At 43.1% G+C, this 17228-nt stretch overlaps 1 protein-coding gene across 7 annotated transcripts in view; it reads left to right on the forward strand.

Moving 5' to 3' along the window:
* Nucleotides 1–17228, forward strand: part of rapgef2b (Rap guanine nucleotide exchange factor 2b) — a 104992-nt gene that overhangs the window by 15130 nt on the left and 72634 nt on the right. For all 7 annotated transcript variants that reach the window (XM_076739403.1, XM_076739404.1, XM_076739407.1 and 4 more), the window contains exons 2-3: nucleotides 12118–12188; nucleotides 14315–14371. In XM_076739403.1, the coding sequence (XP_076595518.1) occupies nucleotides 12118–12188; nucleotides 14315–14371 (128 nt within the window). The remainder of the gene's footprint in view (nucleotides 1–12117; nucleotides 12189–14314; nucleotides 14372–17228) is intronic.

Consider the following 17228-nt stretch of genomic DNA (forward strand, 5'->3'; position numbering starts at 1 on the left):
TTATCAGCAGTTAGTATAACAACTTTTTTTTTTAGATTTTTTTTTTAGATCAATCATCTTCTAAAGAGCCCAGAAGTATCAAACGTTTCATATTTCTGCTCGAGAAAATTACCTTAATGATTACTTGAAAATGAATATAGTTATAGATTCATTTTCTATCAGTCAGCTAATTGATTAAACAAGGATTGTAGCAGCTCTGCAGGTCATAAGAAAACAGATATACTACCTTTACAGCCACACGTGATCTTTGGAAACTGCATCATTGTCACTTTCTAAACTGAGATTGCAACACAGGATCTATTGTTATTAATGCTGCAGACCTGTTGTAGATGTGTGCCGAGGCTGTGTTTATAGTTGGGTACGGTGGTTGGCTCTGAATGAGCTTGTGGTCAGAGTAGCGGTTGTCATGGTGGAGCACTGTGGTCAAAGACTGTGTCAAGAGGCTGCAGACAGGAAGTTGTTTGCTTATACTGAGCCTGCGTCGGTGACAAATATGGTCCTGATTTTGGTGTAAAATCGTGACTTGTGTTCAGTCCAGATGGATGAAGACATCACGTTTGCAAGTCCAAGAACAGACTGAGCTTAAGCCTTCGAGGTAATCTTGACAGCACATTAGCTGCTTTACAGCAGCTTGAAAACACTGATGTGTAGCTGTTACAGAGATATAAAGAGACTTTGAACCTCTGGATATTCTCAAAGTAAATCATAAAATTCTGCATGTGCTCTTAACTCTTTTAAGGTGTACAAACATTTATAATGGATTATTTTCTAATAAAAACAATGGGTCATCCTTAGTGATGAACCTGCTAAGAACCTGCCGCTCCCCCTCGGCTTTGCAGAGATTTATAACCAATGTCAGCTCGTTTATCATAGTGTCACTTCTGGCTGCAGAATGCATCTGCTTACAGTGGAAAAAGCTCTAAAAACCCACTTCGTACTATTTGATAAGAACCAAACAGCAGTCAACCACGGCTGGCAACTAGCTGGTGAACATAGTGGAGCGTTTAGCAGCTGAAGAGCCTGATCCCTCAGGAGTTGGTAGAAACCAAAAACGGAGCTATAACACAGTGAATATTGGACTTGCTTTCCTGAGGTGGACACAATCTGACTCTAAATGAATCATAATGTTGTTCTGTAACTGCACAGTACACAAAGTAGCAGCTGTTTGCTAACTTTGCATATTAACCTAAAAGGTGACCAGCTGTTTCTATAGTTGGATAAACGTCCAAGTAGTGAAACGAGCAGTTCAAGACCAGTCGCATCTTAGAAGGTGTTTAATTTGCCTCATCGTTCACTTTGAGAGTTCGTCCAATCCCATGTCTTCAGTTTCTTCTCATGATGCTGTGGACGCTTTGACTTCTCACCCTGTGTGACAGCGCTGTGGCATCACGGGGTGGAACTGAGTCAGCAAATAAAATTCAGTGCTAATGAGATCTCTGTGAGATCCTGTATCAGTGTGACTTGACTAATGCCGTGTGGATAAGTATTAAAATGGAACCAGGATGATGCAGGAAAGTTGGTTCTTACTTCTCCCACAACTTTGCAGTTTTTACCCTCAAGGGCAGCAGTGCAGTACCGTGTCCTCAGTTTACTGCAGATTCTGAATAAGTAATAAGTGCACCTACTCAAAGCGAGAACAAGCTCTTTCTCACCTTGTGCAGTTGTTTGTTCAAATCATACTGATATTGTTAAGTGAATTAATAAAATGTTCTGTACTGTGAACAATGCAGCTCTTCCTTAATGCTGACCACAAACTCTTTCCTCTCATTAATTATTTCCCCTTTTACCCCTTAACTTAGAGAAACTCTCCTCCTCGGGTACAGTCTTGTGACTCCAGTCTTATTGTTATTCTGTTCAAGTAGAGCCTTACCGTGTTTCTTTACATTATCATACAGAGATAAATCATGTCAGAGTCGAGGCGGGGGGCTGTAGTAATTGCAGAGTTGGATGGCTTTTTGTTAAACCCAACTGTTGTTCTCAAGGATCTTACAACTGTGTCAATAACATGTTCACTGAAATAACTGCATCTCCTCGTCAGCAGTGGTTGATATTGCATGTAAAGCTAAAATATTTGTAATATTTCTGCTTTTTTTCCCTCTGGTGGTTTTGCTAAATGCAGGTAGAGCAAGAAGATAATGAAACTTCCTTTACTGCCTCACTACTAAGGATTGCTTTTTATCGCTTCTGCTGATTTGCTATCATCAGAGTGAGATAGTGAGCTGCAGCAATAATCTATTCTAAATGCATTCTTAACACTGTAAGATATGTTTTGACCTGCAACAATGACACTCAGGCTGCCTCTTTATATAACATGGTCTTTATCTTTAGAGGAGGTTGCACGAGGTTTGGTTGCACAATTCTATTTTCTGAAGTGCTGGGCTGAAGACACACACACTTCAAACCAACATCTGCTTCAGCTGGCTGCAGCACAGATCAAAACAGATGACTTGGAGAGGTCAGAGAACCCCGAGCATTCGTTTTGTTATGCTCACTGCTAAGACGCTTGTTGCCGTTCTGTGAAACATACACACTTTTTGATTTTTTTTTGGAGAACTTCCTCTTGAAGTGCTGCACAATTCTTGCAAAAAGCATCTAATAAAACTCACAATCTGCTGCTGCTTGGGCAGTCTAGCATGCATCTCATTTGCATGCCTCAAGTGACTGAGTGCATTTTAGTTCCTGAGGGGTTTATACTGGCAGGCAGCTCAAGTAGGTGCTGTTAAGCTCATTCACATGCCTCCCTTGATTCCTGTTCCAGCCAGTCACCATGTCCACCAGCTGCCTGACCATGGTGGGAAATAAACAGCAGCTCCCAAGTGCTTTTAAATTTTGTCTGTGACTGCGAAGTTGTTCTGCTCCGCCGGCCACTTCAGCCACCCACCATCATTCAGACGTGTAATTCTACTCAATAAATTCCATCAGGCTGGTGTAGAAGTGAAAGTGGAGGTTGGCTGGATGTGTGAGACAAAGAAGACTCCTTTCTTCTTCTTCTTGGACGCGTCCGAACAGCTGGCCGTGGAAGTGTGATTGTTTCTCTGGTGCTTAAATTCAGCATCCAAGGCAGAGAGGAACGACAGGACCATGTGATCTGCTAGCTTAACCTGTTGAGTTAACACCAAGTGCTTATTGTTAGTAAGACTGCTAATTAGCTTTGTGTAGTATGTGCCAGCTTCATTCAGGCAGCACATGGCTTTAACGCAGTCCTAGTAGCACAACAGGAAAGACATTTGAAACAGTTGTTTTGTTTTTCATAGACAGTTTCAAAAGTGTTTCGTCTCGAATTCTCGGTTCAAAATACAAAGAAATAGTTGTTAAACTGCAGTGAGCAGTACTTAAATTCTCTCTGGATCCTTTGATTTTTGAAGTCTTTTGAAGGATTAACTTCAGTTAATGTCTTTTCCCCCCAAGGAATGAATGCAGTGTTTTGGAAAAGAGCTCTTCCATCCTGCCAGTGAAGCCCTCTGCTATCATCACATGCTGTGTCTTTGTAGATCGGGCACTCAGACCTCACCGTTTGGCCACAACAGCCACAGATAGCGGCGTAGCGGCGCTCGTCACCATGTGACCTTGTTGTAGCCCACAAAGCCTCCACCTGCTCTCTCACACAGGCTAATGGATAAAAATACCCAGCAGATCCCACACTCTCTGTCAATAGAGATTCAAGGACAGCTGCTGGCCACCCTGTTAACACAGGGAATGTACAAACAAAGGCAGGGGAATGCACACATGCACACACACTTTTTAACACAAACAGAGACAGACACACAGTGGCACCCAGTGGAACATCATGCTGCTGCCCCTGAGCTGTATGAACGTCATGCACATTTGGAATAAACTGCCATCGCTGCTGTTTCGTCTGCTTCAGGGGCGGAGGGGGGGCTGTCTTCTTCAGTCCCACTTGGCACACTGACACAGACATGCTGCGGCGTTTGTGCTGAGGAGACAATATAATGCAATATATTGCCATTAGCAGATTCTGCACCGTAGGCAACATGACCTTCCAACCTTCAGCACTGGCTGTCTGACTCCCAGTGGTCTGTTTAGCTCGTTACGCGGCTACAGGCTGTTTACCTCCTCGTATAGCAGCTCTGTCCGCTTCATTATGCTTCAACACTCGCTTTTAAATTGTTATTCAGTGAGTGATGCAGCCATATGCACGTTATTAGACAGCCAGACATTGATTAGACTGACATTTCATTTTATGCGAGGCCGCTGTGGAGAATCTTGAAAATGCACAGACGGATTTTTCTGCCGTCTGTGGTTGTTTTTAACGGAAGTGACATTTAGCAGTTTAACTAATGAACCTCAATAAGACCTGAGGGACACTGTGTTTTGATGTGCTGTCAGGTGAATTATAGCTGCAGCTAGGTATGTAAGGAAATATCCAGGAAAAACAACTCAATTTAAATGTGTGTCAGTATCTCTCTGAGCTGAAACCATTAGACAACTTATTGCTCATTAGTACAACACATTCTGTATTTCCACCCTCATAAATGTCAGTAATTTCTGCTGTTCTCTTATGTGATAGTGAACTAAATGTCTTTGGGTTTTGGATTGTTAAGTTATTTGAAGGCATCAGGTTGGCCTGAGGGAAATTCTTAATATGGCAATTTGAGTTTCATTATTGTATGACGTTTATAGACCAAACAGTTCCTAGAATAATCAAGAAAACAATTGGCATATTAAGTGATTTGGAAAATAGTCATTAGTTTCCACAGAAGCATCTTTTGACACTGGCAGTATCTCTGCAGATCCCCCACACATGCATGGTCTTAATAGTCGACCCAGATGGCTCCTCCACTTGGTATGCTATATAGTACCTTCCATAGGTTAGTGAGCAGCAGGGGGTGGGAGGCACGACTTGAGATGGCCTCTTTAGGCCTTGTGTGTGGCTGCTGGCGTGGACGCTGAGACATTATCTAGCCAGTGTCATCTGAGGAATGCAAGCCTCACCCCGGCCTGACACACAAGACGGCCCCTCCGCCGGCACGGTAACAGGATCCAGGAATACCGACGCATCACTGAGTGAGGGGTCGTCGGCGTAGAGAGGCAAACCTAGAAAAGGTCGAAACTTCAAAAGGGGAATGTTCTGGGTCATGACTTAATGTGGAGCTGCACAGAAATGAATGAATAAAAACATTCATTACAGCAGGCACAGTCTGTGCACTGAATTCTTTTTACTCTGCCTAAAAGCTATTAATCTTCAGCACCTTATGCCTTCATCTTCCACCTTATTAATAACTGGACCCAGTCAATAACCCCACTTATCCATTAATTAGATTTTCTTCTTACTTATCAGTGTCCTCTTAGCTGTGTTCATGTACCTTTTGTCATTATGTGTTCATGTATCTGGCTGCTATGATGATTTAATTTCCCTTCTGGGATTATTAAAACCAACTCACTATCTTGTTGAATAATACAGAAAATCCAAAATCCACATGTTTTGCAAACATAAATTCTCACTTGTTTTCTTTAATCATTGTTTTGTCGCCTCTAATGAGCTGTTTCTGCACACCACATCGTCGTGTTTGAGTCCAACCTTAAAGCGACAGCAGTAAGGATCGTGGGGTGAAGGTATGGAGTTGAAAGCTCACCCCGCAGTGACAAGTGAGCAATTGTTATAAAAGTAGGTCGTCCTCACTCCCAAGTCGCGGGGGATTAATTTGTGCTTTTCACTGCTATTTTCTGAAACAGAACGACAACAAATCCTCCCCGCGCAAAGTGCCACGATTAGAACGGCCGTTCCTTCTTCGACTGCCAGGGATCAAGGTCGTAAGCGTCTTAGACGAGGGTGGCGTAATGAGCCGGCTGGTAGAAAGATGCGGCTCGTCTCTTGAATGCAGCCTCTTGCTAACTGGAAAGTGCAGAAGTCAATGCTGCAGTTTTTGTGTGTTTTGTAGCATTATTTTCAATCTATGGCCAAGATCTTTCTGAGGTTTTGTGTGCTTTATCAGCACTTCCCTGTTCTGCTGTCCTGTTCTCATTTCGCTAAAAGTTCTTCAGCTCACAAAGACACAAAACATAGCTGATGGTGGAAAGTGTGCCACGCTCCTCAGTTTGTCATATTTGACCCGACAAACGTCATAACACAGGCCCGCTCCTCTCGGTGACCGCCGCCGCGGACAGAAGGAAGGATCACAATTTGCCAAATTCCACAGTTGGCCAGTGAGATGTTACTCAGTGTGAAAACTCATTCAGACAAGTTCTTTACAAGTTGCCTGGCAGTGCTGACAGAAGTGCATATGCCTCACAGTAGGCGGCCACCCTTGTTTCTCTCCCACTCTCTCTGCCTTTCTCTTCATCTCTCCGGTGGCTTGATAAGAATAGCAGTAGGGCTGGCACGCACACACACTCGCTGGTTTAAAGTGTTTTGGGAGAAAATGATGGGCGTTTTTCACTTATTCACATTTTATAGGCTAGGCAATTAATCAAAAAAGCTTAATAGATAATGACAGCAGTTGTTCATTGTAGTCAAAGATAAATTGTATTAGAACTGTGGTTTTGATTTATTCCACTATGTAGTGGACATTTTTCACTTTATCTGACATTTCATAGGCTGAGCTATTCATTGATTAATCTAAAAAGTATCTACTGAATCTACTGATCAACCGATAATGAAAACAATGAAACTTGCAGACCTGCTAACTGATTCTGTCGTATTTGCATTCAGTTAGTTAGTTGGTGGTGTTGGTGAGAAAGAAGATATAAATTCTTCCAACCTGTTTTTGTTCCAAAACACGGCTCACAGTCACTATGTGTAACTTTTGGATTCAGTGGTGATGATGGTCAGAAGCACATACTTTACAACCAAGGTTTTGCGTAACAGGGAAGCACCACGAGTTAACTCCAGCACCTGAAATGACACCACACAATGTAGTATGAAGCTGTCAAGATCACAAAAAGCACCAGAAATTTCCCTCTGCCAGGCCACAAAACCATACAGTACGTCACACTTTAAAAGCTCCCATGCACAACAGCAGACACGATGGGGAGGTAACATTTGTTAAGTGTCAAATTGTCTTCTTATCCAGCGTTAGGCATTAAAGAAAGTGTCTACAGAGCAAAGCCCAACAAAAAAAAAAAAGGCCACAGCAAGTTTTACAGCAGGTCCAGAAAGCAGCAAACACGTAATTGGGATCACGATAGAAGGATTTCCTCGACAGTAGCTCCATAAGCACGAGGCTTGCATACACGCATGCAGACGGCTGGGGATGCTAATGCTGTCAACAAAGGAGACACGATCATTGATTTACTCTGCTGGCTGACTCAGTGAGGGCAGCATATCACTGAAACAGCCATCATGCGTCTGGTTTTATGGGCTTATAACACTTAATCGGTCATTCCTAGATGATATAAAAACATAACCTCATCACCTGCAGTTTGCTACGTCAGTCCCTCGACACACATTATCCCATCAGCCTTTCTACTGCATGAGTCGCTGCTCTAAAGATGGTGCTTGGATCCGCAGTTCTTCATAGTGGTTCAGAGCAGCAGATTCATTTGATATGAAAAACAGGTGATTGTCGATTCAAACTAGACTCAGTGATGTGTTGAAGTGTTGATATAGCTGATCAGCCATCAGATACTGAGGCCTTGTAGGCCATCAGAAACGTCCTTCACCTCCCCAGTGGAGACTCTTTTGTTTATCCCTCCCACAGTGTCCCATTGTTTCTGAAAGGCTGCAGCCCCTATCTTTGGTGTTTGTCTACAGTGGGTGATAGATGCATGCAGAGGTCTGCTATCTGCACTCAGCCAGAGCCAAATAAATGAATGGATTGGCCATTTGTGCAACAGTGAAAGGGCCCAAATAGAAGAGAGCAAACAGACACTGTGGTGTTGAGAGATAAGAACAGCAGAGACGTCTTCTAGCTGTAGTTAAGGGTGACCCGGGGGCTGCTGAATTAATGGAAACAAATCCTGAAAATCGGCACCTATTTTGTTAATCAATTTAACAAGCAAAAATGCGTTCTTTTGCTTATGAAATGCAATGTTTCCTATTTTTTTTACATGCATATTTTATTATACAATGATCTATCTTTGGATGTTTGTCGGACAAAGGGAACGATCTAAAGGTATCGACTTTTTTAATATCGTTTCACCTGCCTGGCTTTTCACACCGATACCCTTTCAAGTGAAACTGTGCTTGTTTTCACCGCAGCCTTTGGCTCCTCTGGTTTCTCTCTAAGTCTCAGTGAACACAATGCCAGAAACACATCACAACTTCCTTGACCTCCCTTTGCCCACTGAATGCTTTGCCACTCAACAAGCTGGCACCGGGCCCGACACTGCACCCTCTCCCTCTGGGGCCTTACATAATGGGTGGAAAATGGAGGATGTCTTGTGCGGTGTGTGTTTGCGTGTGTGTGTTTTTGGGCCTCAAGCGGGGAAGACAAGGCCCGCTATTGTTTAATTTGTATCCAGTAGAGGAAATGCCTCCACTCGTTTGGCTGCATTTCACTGCTACCATCTGTCTTACAAATGAAGGTGTAAAGGGATGACATATTGTGTTGCATCAAGGAAATAACTGTGGAAGTTTACAAAGAGGCTCAGCTGACAGTATGTAAGTGGTATGCAAGGAATGCTGCAGATAGTTTTGCACAAACAGCTCTGAATTACCCACTAGGTTTTATCAAGAACGGCATCTTGGTGTGTTTTTCCTTCAGTGGGGGCCACCTGTGTTCTTGGAAGGATTAGTTTGGAAAAGGAAGGAGGAGGGATTAGATGGTGTTTAATGGTGGAGGGAGTTTGAGCTACCCCTCAAAAAGCCCAAAGGAGCAGAACTTTGGCTGAATGCAGCCTTCATCAGCATGTCCTATTTTCAGCTACCCACTACTCATGGTCTGATCCGGTGGTCCTGCCTTCAGTCAAAGATGTGAACGAGTACGAAGCAGGAATCACCTAAGTGATGCTGAAAGCGAGGATCAAACACAGTACATCTTCTTTTGATCTCTGTACTAAGAGGCAAGGTCCATGTAAGGTCTTTCATTTTTTTTTTTTGAATGCAAAATTGTTTGAATTAAAGCAAATTAATCTCAGGAAAAAAGCACAGAAACCCTTGTTGAAGTCGTGAAGGTTTTCTGTTCTGATGCTGTTCATGTCCTAAAACTGTCCTGTATCCTCTGCCTGCGCACTTTGTGGTCATCGTGTTTGGCTCCATCCGAAGGAGACCAGAGAGAGGAAAAGAAAGAAAATCAGACCGGAAAATGTAGGGCCCAGGGAGTGGAAAAGATGGGGTCCTTTACATTCTTTCCATACAGTCAATCTGAAATATTTGAGACTGAAGCCACAATTGATGGTTTTGCATATTTCTCCCTGTGAGGCTGCTTTTGAGTGGCGCTGTTTTATTCTCAGTGATGTCACTGTGGACGGGAAAAAAGAAACCTGCAACACTGCCACCTAGTGGTGACCTTCTGTGTGGATGGTTGGATACTTTGTGCCTGAGGGAAATTTCTTCCTTCCACAGTCCACACTGTCAAAATCGATCTGTGTCTCACTGGAAGGTGTTTTTATTGATGCGCTACCTGTTTTGTTCCTTTGGATTTATTTTCTTTTTTTGTGACCAAATGGCAAATTAATGACCTCTGAGAAATGGAGGGAATATGAAAGGAAGGAATAATGTCGCCACAAAGACCCCACGAAATGGATTGTTGGTTAATCAGTCAGATATTTTCTGCTTAATCAATCCATTATTTTGCCTATAGGATATCAGTCACAGTGTCGTAAAGCCTGCTTTGATGTCGTCAGATTACTTTTCTGACCAAACCAGCAAATGTTCACACTTGAGAAGTCCGAACAGGTGACTTTTTGATACTTAAAAATGAGTGAATCATCATCAAAATACTCACCAGCTAATGAAGTGATCGATTAATGGATGAATCACTTCACCTCTACCCCTGCACAAAGTTAAATATACTGCATACCACACATTCATGTACTAGAAACCTGAACGGTCACCTTCACGTTCAGGTGATTGCTTGCTGTCGTACAGTTGGCATCCATTTCTTACTCTTCCATTAATTCACTGCATTTGCAGTTTAATAGAAGTGTGTCTCATTAGTTGTGCTGTGGCATTTCCTGTAGCTCAATACCCAACCTGTACCCAGTTAATTGGGCCTGTAGTTCCTCAGTCACCCAGTAGGTGGCAGTATGTGCCTGAGCTCCTGTGCATGCTGTTGCACTGACCACAGACACTTTGAACATAAGGATCTGGTTAGTGAGGATATCAGTGTGTGATGTAACAGGGCCAGGCAGCCCTGAGGACAATACAAGTTTCTTTCTGCGTCCGCTTCATGAAGGCCTAACCCAAATTAAAAAAAAAAAAAGAAAAGAAAAAGACTTCAAGGGACCAACACCCAGTCACGGAGTTTCACAACAGTTTGGATATGAATTCATAGTCTGCAGTCATGTGTCACATATGTGTTGATGGTGCTTTCTAACAGGTGGCGAGAGCAGATTTTAATACACTTTCTCTAACAGCTCAGTGTGTTGTTCTCTCACCTTGATGTCTGTCACCTCTGAATTTACTGTTTTAAACTCAGCTTCAGCGCTGATCAAACAGGCAGAGCATTTCGGGTGTGTTTTCTTTGTGTGCCGCTTATTTGTCACCTGGTTGTTAGAATGTGTATTTTGTTAATCCGAGGTCATGTGACCTGAGTTTCACGCATCATTTGTAAGGGTTTCAAAAAACTGTACTGATTGAACGAGTACTGCATCAGAAACACGTTTGATTGTTTCGTTTTTTTTGCAGTTGTTGGACTGAAAGAGAGATTCTGGTGTGCTTTCATTGTTTTCATCCATTATTTTGTCCTTCTGAAATCAGCTTAAATGAACCGTAGAAAAGCTTCTCACACTGGGGTGATTCTGGCGCTCCCCCCTCTCCTGACATCGGGACACCAAACCAGCACAAACACGCCGTTATTTAGCTTTTGTGGTCAACATTTCATAAAATTTTCAATAAGCTTATGATTGCTGCTTCATAGCTCAGAGACAGGGTGGCCATTGTGTGTGGTTTCATGTGTGTGTTGGTGTGTGTGCCTGGCGGTGTCCTAACACAGGGTCTCTGTTGTCCCTCCGCTCTGCTGTCGCCACATCTACCTCCAGTTGCCGTCGACAAAGGCATCCCAGTAGCTGCAACCAGAACCGCAACGTGCACACACACACACACACACACACACACACACACACACACACACACACAGCGTCAGAGCCCCAGTGTGTACCAACAGACAGTGGAGTAGCTGTGCCGGTTGCCAGCTCTCAGAGACGGCCACTTTGTTTCACCTCTGGCTGGATTCACGCCAAACAATCCGAGAGTGGCTCACTGGGTCACTTGATGAAGTAATTGAATGGGGAGTTTATAGTTGTGCAGTGTACATCCTTTATTTTTTCTCTGCGAGGTGCTTTATTGCTTTCTGTTCCAGCGCTCAGTCACACAAATCAACGTCACCGTCCTTGTGAAAGGTTTTCTGTTGTATGAGTAGCCAGTTTGTCCACTGCGGAATGAATGATCAGTATTTTAGGCGTCAGTGCGACGGCATTATCGTTACTCGACTATGTCTGAGTGTGTTTTTGTTGACACTTTGTGCTCATTGGGATTGAGCAGGTGTGTTGAAACTGTGCCGTCACATTAAAACTAAAACATTTTGCTTTGATGTTACATTAGACATACATTCATTTTTTGGCCACCTGCTGGAATTACAACAAAATGTAAACATATAACTTGTTGGCAAGCGTTTGCTTTTTTACACTTCTCTTTAAACTGCTAAATGATCCATTATGTTCACAACTTTGTGCCACTGGGGTTGAGCAGGTAGTGCACAGTGGATTTAGCAGAGGCTGTTCGCTGAAAACAGCTGCCTGCTGCAGCAGGAAAGAGCTTGATGAAAGTGGTTAGAGTGAATTAAAACAGTGACAGTCACAGTTGTGGGCTGTAAAGCTAAAACAGCCTGAAAGTTGCAGTAAAGCTGCGTAACATTGAGGGAAACTTGGTGGTAATTCTGTGTGTTGCATTACGCACAGTCATTTCATACATTTGTTCATCTGAAAATATTGATTGCTGCATCTTTAAAGCTCGAACTCTAAGCTCCTGTTCTAACACCACGTCCCTGTCTTCCTCAGGACCTGGAGATTGTCTACTCTTATCTCCACGGCATGGAGGCCTTGTCCAACCTGCGAGAGCACCAGCTGAGGTCAGTGTTTGCACACATTCCTGGTACTTAATTACCATAACTTCAAGCTTGATATTCTAATCACATGAAATTCAAATGCTAATTAAAACACAGCGACAACTCCTCAGTGTCTGCTCCACAACGGTTGTAGTGAGGGGTGGAAAATTAACACCAAGCCAGCCAAATGTTGGCGAAATTGGTCTGGTTTTCGAATACAGCAGCTCCTGTGCCCTGCAGCCACTCTTTATTTTACTCTTTAAAAAGGAAATCTGCCTTATAAAAAGTCAAGCTGACTGAAATCTAGATTTTACTGTGACTGGCACATATAAAATTATACCTCTCTGATAAAATGTCTAAAACACAGTATTTTAAGCATGATTAATGTTAGAGTCAGCGTTTCTGTTAAGCGTGTGCACATTCACACAACCTACAAATCTGGTTTAAAGTGAAACAATAAGTGTTTAACAATATCTTACTACAAAATCTGAATGACAGCAGTAAGCTCGCATTGTTCAGACTTTCTTTTCTAATTCGTGGATTGGCACAAACACAGAGGTTTTAATTTCATCAGGATTTTTTCAAAGAGCTCTATTGTTATATCAGGGAACTTGACATGTGAAGAAATTGACACGTGCCCTCAGACCAAGTGCTGTTAAAGGGGAACTCCTGCCATTTTACACATCAAAGTCTGTTTGCAGGTGTTGGGCAGCGCGACTGCATGTGTCAGGAAAGTTCTGGGAAGCTTTCTGTGACTCCAGAGCTGCATGAAATCTGATAAAGTGCCTCACGTGACGTCACTTAGCTCGAGGCCAAATTAGCCAATGCTAGCATAGCACACCTGAAACTGACCAAAGTGTCAGCAGTTGCATTGTGGGTAATATAGGCACCAGTCTTCTCTGTCAGGCGTAGACTTTCCAAACCCTGCATGTCAGAAGTCTGTTCCCAGCATGCCTTGTGTGCATACATGTGGATTATACTGGCGACGGAACAATGTAGCAGTACATGACCCGTGAGCTGGAACATTCCACTGTGTGACCCCTCGGAGGCCTCCCACCCTGCAGTAACCCCTCTCCCCCCTCCCTGTTTGGATCCTGAGGAATGTCCCCGTGGTCCCACAGACCAAACCGCCGCTCCTGCCAACTTTGGTTTTCCTAACCTTAAAAAAAAAAAAAAATCTCCCAGCCATCCAGACATCCCGACATCCCACTAACTATGGGATTATGTTATAGTTCTTTTCATTTCATCTCAGAGGAATGTGTTGTTTTTCCTCTCTAGCTCTTTTTCACAGCGACTTGTTTTTTAGAGCCGGGATTTTTTTTTTTCGGTCGTTGTGCAATGGGGGCTGCAACACAACGGCCGCCTCCAGCTATTTTTGAAGCCTTTTGTGTTTTGATCAGCTACTGTTTACTATAGCTGCCTGCCTGTAAAGTTGATGCGCACTTGTCTTCTCTGGAGGTGTCGTGGGGAAAGTCTGATGTGGATGACTTTTTCGCACTTAATGTTCGTGGAAAATAAGGGTTTGATTCGGAAATCAGAGATCTGTGATTTTTAAAATGTGACCCATTATTTACTCTTACAAAAGAACTTGATGCGGGAAGGAAAACAGAACGTTTCACTGATGGAGGCAGTGGGAGCACAAAGTGAGTCTGTGCCTAATTTAGGAAGAGAAACTACTGCAGCGCCATAAGCTCAATCAATTGTCTAAACCCTCGCTCTGTAAAGATGCCTCTGACCTGGATAAATGACACTTGTTTTATGAGCAGAGGCAGAAACTGTCTTGTGACAATCAGGTTAATTGTTCAAATCCTAAACTGAACTTTAAAAATCTCTCACGGCGCAGTGAGTCTGTCTCCCCTCCTGTCATATACCATCAACAACAACGAACAGCAAACAGTGAAAGTCACACTGAATAGAAGCTACATGTCAAGAAAACGTCTGGCAACAGTGCCATAAAACATCACAAACAAACACAATAAAACAAAGAGTGAAAATGATACGTGGCGAAAAAGGAAAGTCCTGAGATGAGAAGACAGATTAAGACGATTTAAAATTCCCCTGTTCATAACATCGCCAACCAACCAAAGTGGATATTTCCTCCTATTGTTTTCTGACTGCTGCCCTCCCCTCCCTGTCTTCTGTCCCTGCAGGATAATGTGCGAGACGGTGCGTTATGAGAGACATGAGGCCAACGAAGTGCTATACTAGTAAGTACAACAATGCCTGGAACTACATGGGTGTGGACCCCTGTGTGTAGATGCTTATTGATGATATTTGGTCAAACACATACATCACCACCGGCGTATGAATACATGAAAAGCAACAGGCGCAGTCGATGTAACAGTGCTTCAGTTCTGTGTGATCAAAGCACGCTCTGACCCGGGCCGTTACTCAGAGTTATTGATGAGCTGAAGGGTGCAGAGTCCACGCAGCGGAGCGGCCGGGGTGACTTAAATGAAAACAAATGTCCAGAAAGCACAGAAGCAGTGAGACAGTTCCTTTATGAAGGTGTATGCGTGTGTTTTTTAGTGTCACACAAAATCACTGCACAGCACCACTCAAGACAAAGAGCCTAGAAGGGATTTCCAGTCTAAATTCAGCTTGATTCGATAATAAGCCAGTGTGCACTGAATCGACAAAAAAAAACCTGTAGCTATAATAGCTCCTAAAAGCATTTCCTTCAATGCGGCGAAGGCTAGCTAGTCACTGGTGCTAATGGTTATATACTTCCTCCTTTCGGCTGAGTGCCGTGGAGGGTTAATATGATGGTATTGCTGTATTGACAGCTTCCTGACAGCTTCGGAGTGTGTTTGGACCCAGTCTGAAAGGCTGCCACAACTGAAGTAAGCAGAGAGCACGCACAGTGTTTGACTGCTGTCACATGTGGACGTCTTCCGAACACCCATGGCGAGAATTAAGACAGTTAATTAACTCTATCAGCCTCTTGAGGGACTGGAGGGGACACATTGTCCCTTCTCAGCGTCATGATCCCCTGTGTAGGTTTGTGTGTGTGTGGAGGGTGGGTCTTCGTGAGTGTGTGTGTGCGTGGGTGTATGTGTGTGTTGGGGGATGATGGGGAAGAGTCAACACCTCATTAGAAGCCCACTCTGCGGTGTGGGAGCTGATCAAACAATAGGAATGCAGATTAAGCGGTGGTCGCATAATAGACTTCAGTTTCAGCAAGATTCCCTCAGGACCCCACACACACACACACACACACACACACACACACAGCTGAGCATATAGCTGTGAAGCTAACTTTGCATTTTAGCAGCTTTGTTCATAAAGAGCATTTTCTGGTGTTCGTGAAGTTCAAAAACCAACCGTCTGTCGCCTCTAACACGCTCTATAATCACTCATTTCTAATCTCAAGCAGACCAAACAATGGTGTTGTCATTAAGCTGCAGTTATGTTTATTTTTGTCAATGTGGCTGGAGATTTGTACAAAAATGAAGAAAATGAAAGCACTAGAATGGACGCACATCGACAGACGCTGGTGGACTTTGGCGTGAACGTGCTCCTCAGCATGGACTGCCACAGAGAAACCAGATTGTGCTCGAACTTAACTTAATGATATTGACATATAAACATAATTTATCCTCTTTCCCAAAGTGAGAGAGGAATAGAAAGCATGAAAATCACAGGGAGGATGTGTGCACAAGCAGCGGGCGATAAGTGAAACTAAAACATGAATGTCGTTTGGCGACTGGTAATGATGTGGTGTGATTTTATGTGATTCTTTAGTTTAACAGTGACGCGTATTGATCTGCACTGCAGACTGGAGTCTCTGCTAACAGTGACAGCCACAGATCAACCTGACGGCTCTCTCACATGAATGACTCCAGTGCAGACTGAGCATATGCTCAGTATGTGTGCATCATATGTGCCTCCCATGTAAAAGGAGAATAAGAGTCGAGGAGAGTAAAGCTGTGTGTGCTTTGCTGAATTTACCTCCAGGCTGCAGCATCAAAACGTAGCTGGTTATTGTCTTTTTGCTTCATTTAATTTGCAAGAATCAAAGCATAGTTTCCAGTTGTCTTTGTACGGCTGTGTGTTTGATTGCATGCTTTTCCGTACATGTGTACACGCGTTTGCATGCATGCATGTGTGAAACTATAAAAGTCTTCCAGGCTCTCCCTGATAAGAGCTGGGTGTTAAACAGCAGCAGATTAGATTGACTTTCCTCCTCTGCAAGATCTTAATCAACCCTGTGAAAATACAAGCTTTTAACAGCCTGTCTTCATTTCCTGGTCTGTTTATATCAACGGCAGTAATATGGTGGGGAACAAGGGCTCTAAAAGTCAGTGGGGGAATTTAATTGTGATAGTGTCTCTATTAAGTTGTAAATTTGTGAGGTCTGTGCATTGAAACATATCTCAGATGGCTATAAAGAGGAAAAACACCTTCAGATGAAAGATGCTTTTGGCTTAACTACAGATACTTTTGTTTGAAGGGAATTTATGATAAATGCCAGGTTTTAGTTTGAGTAATCATAAGTGACAAAGGGACAGAGACCAATAACAAACTATACCTTAGCATTTAAACTACATTTGCATTTGAAGGGAGTATTGAAGACAGAACTATAGCGTCTGACCCATGCTCTGCAGTGAATTGTGGGATGCACTTAATCCGGGAAGTGAAGGGAGGAAAGTCAAAGGAGTGAGGGAGGATATTACCATGGGTGCATAATAATTCAGCTGAGAAGCCTTTAATTGATTATATAAGATAACACTGGGTGTCACTGAAGAACTCAAACTGTGATATCTTAAAACAAATACCTCATTATCAGTACATGACAAACTAATGGTAGGGGCCCACCATTAGGGTGGCCATATTTTTAAACCGGAGACCCTTAATTGTCCCACACATTCATGCATTTGCTCATCTCTCAACTGTAACGCACTCTTCAAGATGTGGGGGGAAAAAAAGAGAGAGGTACATGTCACTGCTCAACACCCAGAAGAACATTTTATGTAAAACTAAATCCTGGCTGTATATTTCTGTTTTTTTCCTTTTCCTGCAAACACCCTTAATGTTGGATAAAACCACTCAGAGTCACACAAA

The sequence above is a fragment of the Chaetodon auriga genome, chromosome 9, assembly GCF_051107435.1.
Source record: "Chaetodon auriga isolate fChaAug3 chromosome 9, fChaAug3.hap1, whole genome shotgun sequence".
In the NCBI taxonomy this organism is placed as follows: domain Eukaryota; kingdom Metazoa; phylum Chordata; class Actinopteri; order Chaetodontiformes; family Chaetodontidae; genus Chaetodon; species Chaetodon auriga.